The sequence below is a fragment of the Lepidothrix coronata genome, unplaced genomic scaffold (assembly GCF_001604755.1).
Source record: "Lepidothrix coronata isolate B3197 unplaced genomic scaffold, Lepidothrix_coronata-1.0 Scaffold12, whole genome shotgun sequence".
In the NCBI taxonomy this organism is placed as follows: Eukaryota; Metazoa; Chordata; class Aves; order Passeriformes; family Pipridae; genus Lepidothrix; species Lepidothrix coronata.
In genome coordinates this window covers 1504544-1519949 of record NW_016690192.1, presented here as the reverse complement: position 1 = coordinate 1519949, position 15406 = coordinate 1504544, and the positions used below count along the sequence as shown (strand labels likewise).

The following is a 15406-nucleotide window of genomic DNA, read 5'->3' as shown; positions in this document are numbered from 1 at the left end:
TTTTTCATTTTGGCTTTTTCTTGCTTTATCAGATTTAATTTTCTGTCTGAGTCCACCAGACCATAACATCCTGGCTAAAAACTCTGACCAGACTTTTGATTTTCTCTCTCTCTCTCTTTTTTTTTTTTTCTTCTTCTTCTTTTTAGTTTTCTTATTTTTAATTTGGAATGTACCTGCTCTGCTTGCATGGCTGTCATCGATGGCCTTTCTGTAGCAGAACCATTGTCATGGTCTTTTCTCTGACAGGAGTCACAGTTGAAGCACCAACAGAATATACACTTGAATGCTTGCACCACTTTTTTCTACACAGGGAAAGTGATACCAAAAAAAAAGTAATTATATGATTTCTACACAATTACACCTGGATTTTTAAATCCCCACTTTGAAGACCTACACCATACACTGTGTGTGTGTGTGTGTGGTGTGTGAAAGGCATGGAAAACGTGTGCTAATGCTCCATCTTCTCATTCACATCCAGCCTTAACAGTCGCTTAAAAACGATTTGTGAAAAATCAATAATGTACCTTACTGTCTTTTTTTGTAATGTATAAAAAAGGGTGGATTTTTGCCAATTTTTTAAACACTCTGAAAATATCAAGATTGTAAAATTGGATTTTTATTGATTTTCTTGGAAGATCTTTGGGGTTTCAACAGACATGTATTGACAGCAGCCACCTCTAGCTGAATCAGAAGTATTGAATGTGTAACAGGAATCATTCGATCTTCAACATATTTGAATTATCCTCATGTTAAAACAAAAGTGATCAGAAATCTTTTTTCCTTTCAAGTCTTTGCTCTTTCACTGTTATGCTTTCTTCTGTTCTTTAATCGCCACAGTCTTCCAGGCTGCAAACGAAAGATAAACAAACAATGGAATATCTAATGTTTCAAATGCAAGCATCGAATAAAAAAGTAAAGCATACTCCTTAAGTCCTTAGAGATTATAAATAAATAGAAAAATGGGACGAATCCATATTTATAAAAATAATTTCTTTCTCAATATATGTAATGAAGGGAGTTGTCAGTCACATTAATATTTATGTAAATTTACCTAAGCTGATGAATCATAACTGAAATATTGTCTAATCTTCCTGGTTTTGGCCAGCATTTCCATTTTTATTTCCATCGCCTCAGTTTATTTTTGTTTGTTTATACAATGAGTTTTAAGGGTCTGTTCCAGGACCCATAACACAGCAAGAGGAGCGGCCCTGCCTCGAGTGGCTGTCAGTCCCACACAGGCAGTGGATCCCGACACATGAGAGTAAGACAAGAACAGTCTCCATGACAGACAGTCATCTTGGCACACAGCTGACGATTCATTACCATTCCTTCAGTAGACAGCACAGCAGAGGAGATTTTTAGGGAGGGATTTGAAGGAGGAAAATTAGGTGAGTGGGAGTGAGAAGCAGCAGCGAGGGAAAGCATGAAGGTGCCGGTTTGAAAATGTAACAAGTAGAGAGTTATTGCTGAATGAAATGTGTGGGGGGAAGCCGTTGGTTTTTCCATAGGCTATTAAAAGATGATGGGGTGGGAATAAGCTGCAAAGAGCCACAGAAGTGGAGCAGTTTTTGCTTGCCAAGATGCGGAAGGAGGCGGGGGACCCGCTGGAACAAGGAATAGGGCTGAAACAGCGAATGTGAGGATAACCAGGGCAGCGGTGGTTTGCAGCAGTGTTCTGTTGTTCTTTGTTGGTTTGTGATGTCCAAAATCAGATTGTTTGCTTTGGAAGGGCAAGGGCCAAAGACGTCTTTGGTGTACTAATGAGACCCCCAACATGTTCTCAGGTGCTCTAAAAATGTGCAAATAAAAATAAGCAACTGCTTCTCCTAAAAACCAGTTCCCTTGTTCTTCAGCCCTGATTTGAGTTACACCATTCGGTTATCTTTCTATTTCCAAAAGAACTTTCTATATGAACTTTCCAGTTCTCTCTTGTCAAATTATCTTACTGTTTTTGGAAAGACTGCATATCATCTATATTTAACAGCACTTCTGCTTGGTGAGGTGACTATAACATAGCATTAAACTCAGACTAAAAAAAATGAGTGTGGCATTTCTAGGTTTTTCAAGTGTGTTAACTCAGAAGAGATAATTTGACTGGAGAAAGTTCTTTCCCCCAAATGTCTTTATTTCAATAGACCTTCTTGCAGGTATTTGAGTTGAGTTAATTGACGGGCAATTAGATGCAAAAGACCTTTGGATTAGTATTTGTGGTCACCATAGAAGCGAGTCTCAGAGAAATGTGAATAAAGAAGCACTGATATGGAAGGTCTCTCCACAGGCACTGAATTCTTAGAAATTTACAGATGAAAAATGCTATATGAGTATTAATAGATAGGAATGAAATATGGATGAGGGGACACTAAAGCTGGAATAGCAAGTAGAACAAAGGGAATAAGGGGACATGGGGACATAAGAAACCAGACTAGAGCTGCAAACTTGGACAGAACTCTTTAAGATCTAAAAAGGAAAAAAGAAAAAAAAAAAAAAGGAAATATCAGATAAAGGAATGAAGAGGTAAGTAATATGAAAAATTGTTTGAAGAAGGGCTGGGATGGGACATGGCTATCAGGGAACCTAAAAGAAAGAAGAGAAAGATTAGAGTATATGTGGCATGTTCTGAAGAGGGATGTCCCAGGATCATTTGTCCAGCAACAAACAAGGAAGAGCACAGGGCCTGGGTGATCTGCTGGCCTGGAGGAAGAGTGTATGGGAGACAATGTGAGAATGTGTCTGTGGGGGTGTGTGCACTTAGTGTAGCTCACTGTCAGCAGCGAGACACATCAACCTTTTTAGTATGCGAGTGACCACCTATGGTTTATAAAGACTGCAGAGGGAAAAGTCTAGAAAATATTTTTTTCAGAGCTTGGATCTAGATGGCTTTGCTAAGCAAAGAACAGACCTACACTCTGCTATTCTTCTGTGCAAGGGTGCGTCTTCTAACCCTGTCACAAGCCCCCTTGGTACACCCCTTCAGACAGGTATTTCATCAAGGCACAGGAATGTGGCTAAAGAAACATTAAATTAATTAGCTTATATAATAGTAGAGTAAGATACTGAGAGTGAAGAGCAGTAGATAAAGGAGAGAGGCCTAAATGTCACTGAAAAAGAAAGGAAACAGTAAAGGAAGGGAAACCACAAAAATAGATGCTGCAAAAATAACCTGAGAACTATGAACTATGAAAGAAGAATGAACAGGGCTGCAAAAGGAGCAGGCTTTCTCTTTTCCAGGGAGAAAGGAAGCAACTGACCCTACAGAAAAATCTAAGTGTGTGGAACCTGAAGGTATTATCCATGTGAGTCTTGTTAAGAGGAGTTGAACTGGAGCAGAAAAGGCACATACTAGATAGGAAGACAAAAAAGGTAAAGTGATGTTTAAAGAACAGAACTTAAATGAAGAAAGATACAATTTTACCTGCCTTGATTTTTAAGCTTGGAATCTTTCACTGACTAGTCATTGGTCACTAGGAAGTGGTTACATTAATTTACTGGATCTAAGGAGTCAAACACCTTTGTACATAACCATGAACACAGTCCTGCCCATTTCCGTTGCTTAGCACTGCACGTGCTCTCTCCCTGGTTCACGGTTCTAGCAGCCCCCCAGTTTGGTGTGCATGGAACCCCGTGTCTGCCCGTGTATGCACATACACACGATTCTAGGCTTGATGCTCGTGCTTGTAACACTGTGCTTGTCCCATGGCCAGCCTCGCCTCCGAGAGCTCGGCGTTGGCAGCGTTGGGGATGTACAATGGAGCTTCCGCCTGAGCCGCGCATTAGCGAGACACGCATGAGCACACCCAGCCTGCCGGGTCCCTTGGGACTCACGCACATAATTAGCCCCTCTGCACCAAAGTCTTCATGGCCGTGTTTGCCACATGGTGAGTGTCACCCAGCGGGCCCGCGAACACGCGCACACAGAAGCCCTCCCGTCCCCGTCACTGCATTTGCCATATGGTCAGGCTCACCTGCTGGGTCTGGGGCAAGGAGACAGACGGGCAACACTTGCACACATAATGAAACTCCCCACTGGGCTGCCTTAAGAAATTAAAAAAAAAAATAAAATAGAAGTTGACATAACTGCCACATGACCAGACTCACCTGCTGAGTTTTGGGGCGGGGTGGGGCAGTCACACACACATGAATTTGCCATCTCTGCCTGTGCTGCGCTTCAGCACATGAGGCTGGAATCGGAGCAGGAGGATGTGCTCCCCACCCCTAGGGTGACAGAAACCTCTCTGCCCTCTGCGCCCCTGATCTATGTGGAAGGGGACATGCACCTGCGTAACATTAGGACATTGGACACTAGAAGAATTTCTTCACAGAAAGAGTGATTAGACACTGGAATGGGCTGCCCAGGGAGGTGGCAGAGTGACCGTCCCAGGAGGCAAGACTGGACGTGCCACTGAGTCCTATGGTTTAGTTGACATGGTGGCTGTAATTAAGTGATTCTGTGACTCTGGTAACGAGCCTCTCTCTCCTCCTCGGTGCCCTGTGAGCACCTCAGGGCCACCCCGACTCCCCGCGGGCGGGGCCACCCCGGCAGGGCCCTCCGGAACCCGGCACTGCCCCGTCCCCCGGGGCGCTGTGACGGTAATTGCCGAGGTGGCAACAGCCACCGGGGAGCGAATAACGAGCCTTCCCCTCCCCAGACGAGCAGTGCCGGTAAACAGCGGTCACGGGAGGCGAAGAGGGGCGGGCACGGCCCTGCGGGCGGGGAGCCGGCGCTGCGTGAGGGGCGGGCAGCCGGCGGTGCTCTCGTCACGCCCCGCCCTACAGCACCGCGGCGGCCGCCGAGCTGGGCGAGGGCGGGAGCGGACATTGCTGCCCTGGCACGCTGTCCCTGGGAAGGCTGTCCCGGGGAAGACTGTCCCGGGGGCGGCTCTCCCCGAGCGGGCTCTGTCCCCGGGGGCGGCCCTCAGCCCGCGCCGCCATGGCGGGGGGGGCGCGGGGCTCCCCCGGTGGCGGTGACGCGCGTTGCCATGGCGACGGCCGGGCGGCGTGGGGGGGGGTGGCGGGATGACAACAAATATGGCGGAGAGGAGCAGGACGGCAGAGACGGGTCAGTGCCAGTCGCAGTCGCCTGGGCGGGGGGAGAGGGGGAGCCCCCCTTCTCCAGGGGCTTCTGGCGGTAGAGTGGGCCTGGCTCGCAACTGAGTGCGGGGACGGAGCCCTTCTCTCAGGGGAGAGGGAGGGGAGAGCCTCTGGCCGAGGGCACTGAGGTGACGAAGGGGCCGCCGCAGAGGCTTCTGCCTGGGGAGCTGTGGCGAAGGGCAAGGCCCCTTCCCATGGGGGGTGAGGAGCGTCTTCCCGGGGAAGAGGTGGTCACGGGGAAAGCTCTTTCAAGCAGGGAGAGAGGGAAGAGCCCCCGGCGCTCCAGCCCTGCCTGAGGGGGACTGACCCGCTGTAGGCTGGAAGGTGCGAGGGCCAGAGCCCGGCTCACCCGGCCGGCGCTGCGCGGCTGAGCCCTGGCTGGGCGGAGAATGATGGTGGGGCAGCCTGTACCCTGCTCCATCCTCCCGCACTCTGCTCCATCCTCCCGCACTCTGCTCCATCCTCCCGCGCAGGGGCGAAGGTGGCGGTGGCGAAGAGCAGAGCAAACTGGTGGTGCAGAGGAGCTCCCCTCACACAAGAAACAACCGCCTGCTTTAATTAGGATGAAAAAAAAAATTCGTCAAGACACAGGTCCAGAACTGAAAGTGCAGCACAAGGCTGATAGCTCGGGGTTTGACCTCCAGATGCTGCTTGACCTGTCCGGGAGGTGTAAAGTAGCCGGAGGCTGCGGAGGGGCAGCGACCAGCACCCCTGACAGCTCCCATGCCTTACTCTTGTTATTGAGGATTTCTTAAAGGAAGGTGGCAAGTGTTGTTCTTCCCACTCGGAATGTATTAACGATGGCTTTAACTGTGTATGTGAAGATAAGTTTGTCTGTGACACTGAAGTTTTGTGTTCCCTAATAAATGATAAGGACCTTCTAGGTATGGGGGTCTTTCCTGTTCTAACAAAACACAGTTAAGGTCTTTTCCAACCCACATGAAAATAAAAGCCCCCAAAATATATTATGAAAATTAGAGATATTAACATTTCGAAGATGAAACAAAGATAACAGTTTTGCTGAATATTTAATATCCCACAGCACCACACATAAATGATCTGGGTTCCTGGACCAGAAGTTCATTTTCCCAGCCTGCTGTGTTAGCGGCTGTGCTGCTGCTTTTCAGCCTCAGAAGTGGCTCCAAATGAATATGTATTATCTATAGAACTGATTTTGGATTTTTGGGCCCCTTGAGGTGAAAAAAGTGATAAGTATGTGAAATGCTGTTGTGTTCTGGGAAACAATACTACAGAGTCTACATCTAAACGGTTTGGCCATGCGGTTCCTGAGTTCCCTGTGTTCAGCCATGCTGTTTATGAAGCCCTGAAACCACACTGTGAAGTTTATTGTACACTGAACTTGTCCATGAGGCAGGTGATTATTTGCATCCTCTGTGTTGTGCAACACTACTAAACACAGCTGATCAGCTCTGCCTGAGCTGTGAATCGGGGAACAAATTTCCAAGTGGCCATTTGACTGTGTCACCTTTGCTGCCTGTTACTGTTGCCTGTGCCCTTGTCATAACTTTAATATGTAATGTAACTTTCATACTGTTTCCAGATTAATTTACTCTTACACTGTGTTCTCTGATGTATTATTTGAATCTGCAGCCTTACAATATTTTTATTTTTAACATTGCCCAGAACTTTTTCTACTTGTAACTGTTGCAGCTGACTAACGAGTGATTTTCTCGTAAATGTTGTGCTGAAATCATGTTTAGTTGCATGTCCTGATACATGGTCTGCTTAAGTTTTGCAATGTTTGTCTGGCCATTTTGCAAGTTTAATTTGAAGGTCCTTCTGTTTTGAAAAAACCAGACAAGGAATTAAAAATGTGAAGAACCACAAAGACATGAAAAAGACCCAAAACTTTCAGAGAAAGGGAAGCAAGCTTGTGATCTTGGCCCATTTTTAAGGAAGGACATGGAAAGTAGGCTGTGAGGGAAAAAAAAGGTGGGATGGTTTGGTTTTTTTTCTGACTGTCAGCTGACACTAAAGTGACAGGCAGATTCTTTCTTTGGGAAATCCCCCAAAAAACCTTTTTTTGTCCCCTTAGTGCCAGGTGACACTGACACTGTTACTGAACACATAACAAAACTGGGGAACGTTCTTGTGCTTGATGCTTCCTGACTGCTTAGTGTGTCTTCATCATATGCCAGATCTAGAGCAGTCTTTAGGAGATGAATCTAGCTCTGGAACCTGCATTTTGCACAAGAAGAATGAATCCAGTACAGAAGGACTGAACGTTGTTCAAACCATATAAATCAATTTAGCCATCAGCTTTTATAATACTGTCAGGCTCAGCATTATTTTCTGTATCGTGGTTAAAGCCAAGCTGTGTATTTCAAGTAAAATGGGACTGAATAGGGAAGGTAGATTACCTCACACCTGTCCACTACAGAGTTCATATTCTGCTGCTGTCCTTGCTGGACTAGGCAGACATCTGGTGTAATCCATTAAAATAGTTTCTGTGTTCTGATGTTTGATTAGAGTGCTGCGAATCAGCTCACTTTTCTCTGGATTAATCAATCGTTTTCCTATTGTAATTGGCTCCATAGTCCTACCTGCTTTCTTGAAGCAGCTCAAATCAGCTTTTTTGCAGTAAATCCTGAATTTGTATGCTTTCCTGTTCGGGTTTCCAGGCTCTTCATGTCTCAAGCTGGGAATCCAACTTAGAAGCAACTTAAATCTTCAAAAATGCAAGAGAATGAGAGTCATTAAGTCTAGTTAGTTACTTTCAGGAGCTTCTTGGTTTTACTTCCAGTCGTTCTGCTTAGCTGACCTCGGCATCTTAAACCTTTGGAAGACACAGGACACAGCAAGAAAGCCAGTTTGGTTAAGTTTCTTCAAAACCAGTTCAGTATTATTTTTCCAATTCTGTAGTGAACAGGACATTATTAGCTTCACTAAGGAAGCTTTAGGATTAGGTCAAAGTGAGTACAGAATGCCTGTATTTGCAAAATTTTTTGACCCATGAACCAGATGAAAGTATTTTAAAAATTAGAATTTCACTAATTATCTCATTCTCCCCAGATTTCTGTTCTAGGCATCTGAATTACCTTCAGAGGACTTGCTTCTAGAGGCCTGAATGATCAAAGGGTGCAGGTTATCTCCGAGTCCTGTAATAGTTTTCTATCTGAGGCAACTGCATATTAGTCTGGATTGACAGTTCTAATATGTGTTATTCCACAGTTGGTAGTCATTTTGTGGATATTAGTATTTCTGATATTTCATTGAGTCATCTTGACTGAAATCATAGTGAAAGCGAAAAAAGGCATTTACTCACAGTACTGGACAGGACATAAATATGTGTTTTTAGACCAAAGATCCTTGTTATCGGAATAAACAGGTTTCCAGCTGAATGTGTAGTTTTTTTATGTTTATTTACATGTCATGATGGGTACCTTGCAGAGTGATGTGAAGTCACATTTCATATTAGGGAATGGTTAGAATTTTCAAAGTGTTCACAGCTGGGCTGTGACCTGGCTCAGGGCGGAAAGCTGCAAACCAATGTTGAATGCTGAAGCCCCACTCAAAGCTTGGGTAGTAATTAGTGTATCTAAAACACTTAGTGTTGAGATCATTATTTCAGAGATCTGCAAGTGGAGAGGCTGATAGAACAGCTGTGTAAGTTCTGCAGTGTTTTCTAATGGATTTTAATATGATAGTGCTGAGCTGGACCGTTTTAAAGACAGTTTTTGATTATTCTTTTGAAAAAGAATTGTTATTCTTTTAAAAATATTTAATCACATATGACATGAAAACATTCTAGTATCAAGAACATACTGTTTTCTTTTAGGGTAGCCTTAATTGTTAAATAAAAAGCTGAACTAAATAAGAACCTAATTTTTTTGTCTTTATAGGCTTTTTTGATAACTGGAACTTCTGATTCACTGGATTTATCACGAGGAAATTAAAAATAGGAGAAACCAGCTAATTACTTGAACAATATTATTTAATCTTGGTCTTTAAAATAACACTGTAGATCAGTGTTACTTCTGATCCTCCAGGCCAACATAATTTCTTCAGTTGAATTGTCCTGATTTCTGAATTTTCAAGTGTGTATAAACAATAGAGCTTATTCTGTAATAGGCATAGTTAAATTCCAGAGTTTGGGAGAAGACATTGCAGTCCTCATGCTGAAAGGGATCTGCCCACTGTCTCCTCCTATCAACATGGGGAGGTTTCCAACGTCAGTGGAAAACTGGGCCCAGCCTTGCAGATGTTCATACACCAGAAAGAGCTGTTTGCAGTTGTTTATAAAGTGCTGCAGGATGGATTTGTAAACAAATCTAAAATGTCTTTTGTTCAACAAAGACATTTGCCAGAACTTACCGACAGCATCAGTACATTTCGGTCTGAGCAGTTGGAAGTCCAGGGGACATTAGAGAAAGGTTTGTTAGTAAATTTGAGGCAGTCTGTAAGACCATGAACTACTTCAGTTTTCAGTGCTTAAGTTGAAATATTTGTTCAAGTTCTATATAGAAATTAACTCTCCTTGCTGCAGAAAAATATTATAATAATCATTAGACTCTGTTGCCAGTAGGCTGATATTCAACTAATTTCCAACTTTTTTCAGTTATCTGGTAGAAACAATCCCCACTAGAAAAATCCGTCGAAGAAGGGCTGCTAATATATTTTTGGTACTTAGAGCTTTGATCATATTTCTATTATATAATTTACCATATAAGGAGACCTGAGAAATACTAATGAAGGCTTAATACAGCCAGAAGATATAATTTCTGAAAAAGAAAGAAACAGGAGTGTGTTGGGTGTTCCAGCTGCCATTTCTGAATGGTTTACCATTTCCCAGCCATATTTCAAACAGTTTTTTCTTTGACGAATAATCAAAGCTTTGAAAAGTTACTTACCTCAAGCCTCCCAACGTTTTTTTCTTTCAGTGAAGTTCAAAGCACCCTATTAATTATTAGCACTTGTGAGAGGAGGTTTTTGAATTTGTAAAAAGTAAAGTGAGACATATTGAGAATTTTAATAGGTTTTATACTGAAATTTGTAAAACAAGTTTCTGGAGGTTTCTTTAGCGTGGCTGTCACTGTTTTTAGTAGGCAGAAGTCTCATGCAAAAAAACCAGATAAACCTCAGAATGCATTTATATGGCCTGTATAGCATTTTCGGGTTTGGAACTTGAGCGTTGTAGATTTAATGCTCAGCTTCCCCTGTTACAATGGAATCAGCTTGATCTCCACATGGGGCCACTAACAGGACTGGGACACTTGGATCTGCAGCACCAGCCTGCTTTCCAGGTGGGACACCTCACACAGGAGCTGTCAGCTTCCACAGAAGAAACGGACAACTTGTCTACACTGGGAAGTTTTCCTTCCTCCTGTCCCTCTTTCCTCCAGCAACACCTGTTTAGGGACAGAAGTCACAGAGGGAAATGACTATAGTAATTGTTACCTTTTTTGTCTAGTTTTTTTTTTTTTCAGTAAAGACCTGGGGTGCCCTGGTAACAGAAAGCAGCAACCCCCAGATGTACGAGCTGCTGGAGGCTGTGGAGAGGAGTTTGGTACAAATATTTCCTGATGTCACAGATCCAGCTGTGCTGCTTCTGTTCCCAGCGGTGCTACTGGATCCAGCTCCAGCAGACCCAGCTGGGTGTGCACATGGTGCTACATCACTCTTGTTTCTGGAGGATTGATTGTGCTGCCCTTTTCCAGAGCAATGTGATTCTACAGAAACCAGCTTAGATTTCTCAAGTAATCCCCCAAAGTACTTGGCATGCAGAGCCTTGATGCACAATTGCCATGTTTAGATTGCATTGTACCTGAGATAATAAGTTCTTTTAGGCTCAAGCTGTGTCTGCAATTAATCTGTAAGAGAGGTAAACCAATTTACAATTAATTGAGAGTTGGTTATAGGCACACATCAATGTGTCCCATATCCCAGCTTCCTTGTGACATTGTCCCCACAATTCATTTTCTTAACTTTGCCACAGAGGCCAGGGCTGTGACCTAAGAAGTGCTGTATTTGTTAACCTTAGATTTTTACATATGTTTTTTGAAGTAATTTTACTATTTGTTTATTGAAATGGTTTGGAAAACTGATCTACCAAAATAATAGTAGTAATGACTTCAATTTCATTTTGCCACAGGCTCTAAAATGCAGGATGTGAACTTTAGTATTAAATACAGGGCTCTCCTCCTGCAAATGTTTGGCATTGAATTTGATGTATATATGTGTATAGTAAAGGATTTTTGTGATTGCTTCTCTTTTAGGATAAGTATATATTAAGGGTACAGATTAAAACTTACACATTCTGATACATGTTTTCTAATATAAGTATGTGTCCCTGATCTCTCAGTATGGTAAACTGTCTGATTTCATAATTTCATTGCAGCAAAAATCAAGCAAAGAAAAGGGAGCGGGAGGAGAAAGAAGTTGTCTTATTATTAGATTAATAACCTCTCTATTTCATTTACTTACTAATTCCTAGAGCTATTTACTTACCAGTGGATCTCACACTCAGGAGTGAAGACTGGCAAGATTTTCCTTTTACACTTTGTTTCATAAGCACCCTGAAAGATGTGTTGAATTTCAATCTCCACAAAAGCAAGTGGAACATCAGTTCCCGTGAATCACCAGAGCAGAGCAGCAGGAATCCATTCCAGAGAGAGCCCCTTTGGATTCATTGCAGGTCTGCTGATATGTTTTCATCTGCAATAAGCAGCAAAGTTACTGTGTGATTTCAGTAAACTTCAGTGCTGGGTAACCTGTCAAGTGACTGTCACGTTTTCCTGCATTTCGAATGCAGATGAGGTGGTATCATGCATTTGATTAGTGAAAGATTCCTCAAATAACCTATACAAATCCAAAGGCAGCAGCATTATTTCATGGGAGCTGTCCATGTGAAATAGGATTGTGAGATAAACTTGCCTCTGTACTACTTACCTACACCCAAAGTCTGTGGTACTCCAGAATAACAGATCTATTGTAACTGGGCACAACACCAGTTTGTCTACTTATTTTTTTATTTCTGAGCAGTACAAATGATCAGTAATTTGGTCTCAGAGCTTTCTCTATGTAAGCCTTCTTGAAGGTGCAGTTTTGGCTTGTGTTCTGAATATTTGAAATACTTTGTATGCATTTCATATTCCCATAAATATTGTATCAACTTAGTATTTGCTTAGTTAAAAAACTGCTGAATATGCTGTATTAGTTAGTAGTGTTCTCTGTACTTCAATTCCTGTTGTTACATTGCTGATGCAAGAGAGTTAATAGATCAAGTTTGGCTTTGCTGGCATTTTTTGTGTTAGAAAACAGGAATTCTGAAACAATATTTAATTTTTTTTTTCTCTACAGGACCTAATTTTTGTGAATAAAATAAAACACTGCAATGATCTAATTATTTGATATGAAATACTAGATTATGTTAAAACTTTCTTAAATAAAGGGTAAATTCAGCAATGTGAGTGGGCAGTGCTTGGGTCAAAGAAATTCTGAGTGGTTTAAAATACTGCTTTCTGGAATGGACTGTTTTGGAAAGTAGGGGGAAAGATGCTATAAAAGGATTTTTTTTCAATGAGTAATTATAATTATGGCAGTAATTAATAGTGTAATTGGTTTCAGCAACCTTGGGGAACAAATTATTCCAGAAGTATTACTGGAATCCCCAAATTATTTTAAATATGTAGTAGTCAAGAAGAGTTTAACTCAGAAGTGAAGAAACTAATTGTGTCTCAAACTAAATTGACTTAAATTGACTGGCAGAAGACATCCCTTCCTCTAAACAACAGCTAAATAGGGAGGAAGAGCCAAGGAAAAACACAAGTTTAACCCAAAGATGCCTCAATTATGGTATGTAATACACAGGGTGGAAATTGTCCATAAACTGAGGGTGCCCAGTTTTTAGTTCCCACACTCCCAACAAGAGCCCAAGCAGCTGCAGCAGCGTGGAGCTACCTCTCTTCCAGTCCCTTGTAAAACACAAGGTCTTGAGGAGAAGATGGTGCTGTGCAAAGCTGTGCAAAGCTGCTGATCCATGAGGCTTCCCTGGATCCCTCATGGAAGGCCTACTTTCCCATGGATATAAATTCATTACTGCCATAAGGTTGAGTCAGGAGTTGAGGTCTCCTCAACCCTTGACTTAGTGATAATCAGATATTGGTTTTTAATTTGGACAGGTGCATCCACAAGAAATTTACAGTAGGAACACTTTAGATATCAAAAAAATCAAAATTCATGAGAACACCTTTTTTCCAGTTTTGTGGGTAATATGAGCTTTTGCCCTTACCAGACATTTCCTCCACTGCAATTCCAAAGCCTGCACTTACCTGCCTGCTTTGACTCGGTATTTTTTGCAGGTCACATGCACTCCTTGTTTTTGGGAAATCAGTTGTGTACTGTTGCTATGGAGGAGAATTTCCCCAGCTGAAGTTCTGTAGTACCACACAACACATCTGCTTTAACTCGCCAGTTCTTTTCCTGCCTCAGAATCTGTAGACACAGAATTTCCCCCTGCATGGTAGGAACACCACCAGAAAACACCCCCAAGAAATTCATCCTTCAACTGGTGTTTCAGCATCTTCTCTCATTCACATTCAGACCTAATTCTCCGAGCCCTTTCTTATTTCCCAGGAAGGGTGGACTTGCTGATAAACTTACTTTTTTGCAGATGCAATTCTGAGGACTAATTGAGCTCAGTAGCTTTTTTCTCTTCTAGCTGGGGATGCATGTTATGTACCATATTTTTGTTTACATTTTATATGTTTTATGCTTTTGTTTGATCTGTTTTGTATTTAAAGTATTGCTGCTATAGCAACTGTTGCATCATGTGATATCTTTGATATTATCAAGATGCCAAATACTTATTAAAGAATAAATCAGCATATCAGATGAAATTCACTGATTCTTACAACCTTTTAAAATAAATATCTTAGCAGTTAAAGCATTTGATACTACTGGTTTTTTCAGTTTTTTTTTTTTCATTTCTAGTAAGTATTTTAGTGGATAGGTTAGAGATTATAAGTACAGTAAAAAGACTAATGAATTTTGTTTTCTTGCTTACTGAGTTCAAAGCATTAAATACTTTGTTATTTTCATTAGGAAAATTGTTCATACCTTCTTGGACATTTTGGGTTTCACTGAAGGGATACAAAAAATTCCATTGCCATTTGCCTCTGACAAGAAGGTATATCCTTGGAGACAGCCCACATTGAGACAATAAGTAAATAATCTTGAAGTAAAGCTTGAAGTCTTGAAGTTATGCTTTTAGCTTAAAGATTGGAAAGAAATAAAGATGAAACAAATGCAAGTCCACAAAAGTTGACTTTTTTTTCTTCTCCTGTAAACTCATAAGAAAAAAACAGCCACTGGGAGTGAGGAGTCACACTGTGCAGAGCAGTACCTGTCTGCCAGGTATCTTCAGTGTTCTTCACTAGAGTTTGGACAGGAGTGTGATTGACCTTGGATTGAGAGCTGTATCTCTCTCTGGATCTCATCCTTTTGAATGGATCAAGCACTGGAGATTTCTCACCATCTTTTCACACTTGACCAACCAGTAGGTCAAGTCAGTTGATGGTTTAGTTTTGGGCTAAGCACCTTATGAACCTTTTTGTCCCTACTTAGCTTTGAGCATTTGGGCAAAGTGCTCTTTGTGGTACCACTGAGCCTTCCACAGGGACCCCACGTGACATCTTTAGTGATCATTTTCCTTTGACATGTTTGCATATAAGAACAAGACTTTTTCCGCTCTCAGCTTTGATAGAGACACCTCTGCCCCACCTTCTGCTAGAGTAAAGCAGTTTGGGTACATACACCTAAAGAAATATGAGATATTTAAATGTACTTATGCCTTCTAACCTGAAATAAAAAGTTAATGGTGCGTTAGCTACAAAGTATTGTTAGGAAGGCTGAGAGGATATGTTGTCTGGTAGCCTCTGTAGAAAGAGAAACTTGTGCAATAAAAGTAAAAACCTGAACAATAAATTACAATTTTTCCTTCCTATTATGCAAACAAGTCCTTTGCAGTAAACTTGCAGTTTAATTCTCCTGAGTACTTTCAGAACCTTTGCAAAGCTTAGAATTTACCTGATAATCTCTGCTAAACTAGAGATCATCTTTATTTTGCTTGTTTTCTTGAATATGAATATCATTTCACAGTTTGGAGACAGACCTGACAAGCAGTCTGCTGGTCAAACGGTAGCAGGAAAGTAATTAAGAGACAATTGCTTTAAAGATGCTTTATCTCAAGTTTGGTTTCTAAATAACAACATGAAGTTACTATTTTTTAGAACTAGACCAAGCTGTAGGAGAATGTCTCGTGATAATCAACATTTTCCTTGTTCTGCTGGACCTTTGA

The 15406-nt window shown here is 41.9% G+C and overlaps 1 protein-coding gene across 4 annotated transcripts in view; it reads left to right on the top strand.

Moving 5' to 3' along the window:
- Positions 1 to 4996: 4996 nt before the first annotated feature.
- Positions 4997 to 15406, top strand: part of LOC108492771 (BEN domain-containing protein 5-like) — a 922669-nt gene continuing 912259 nt past the window's right edge. For all 4 annotated transcript variants that reach the window (XM_017805436.1, XM_017805435.1, XM_017805434.1 and 1 more), the window contains exon 1: positions 4997 to 5056. In XM_017805436.1, the coding sequence (XP_017660925.1) occupies positions 5014 to 5056 (43 nt within the window). In that variant the 5' untranslated portion in view covers positions 4997 to 5013. The remainder of the gene's footprint in view (positions 5057 to 15406) is intronic.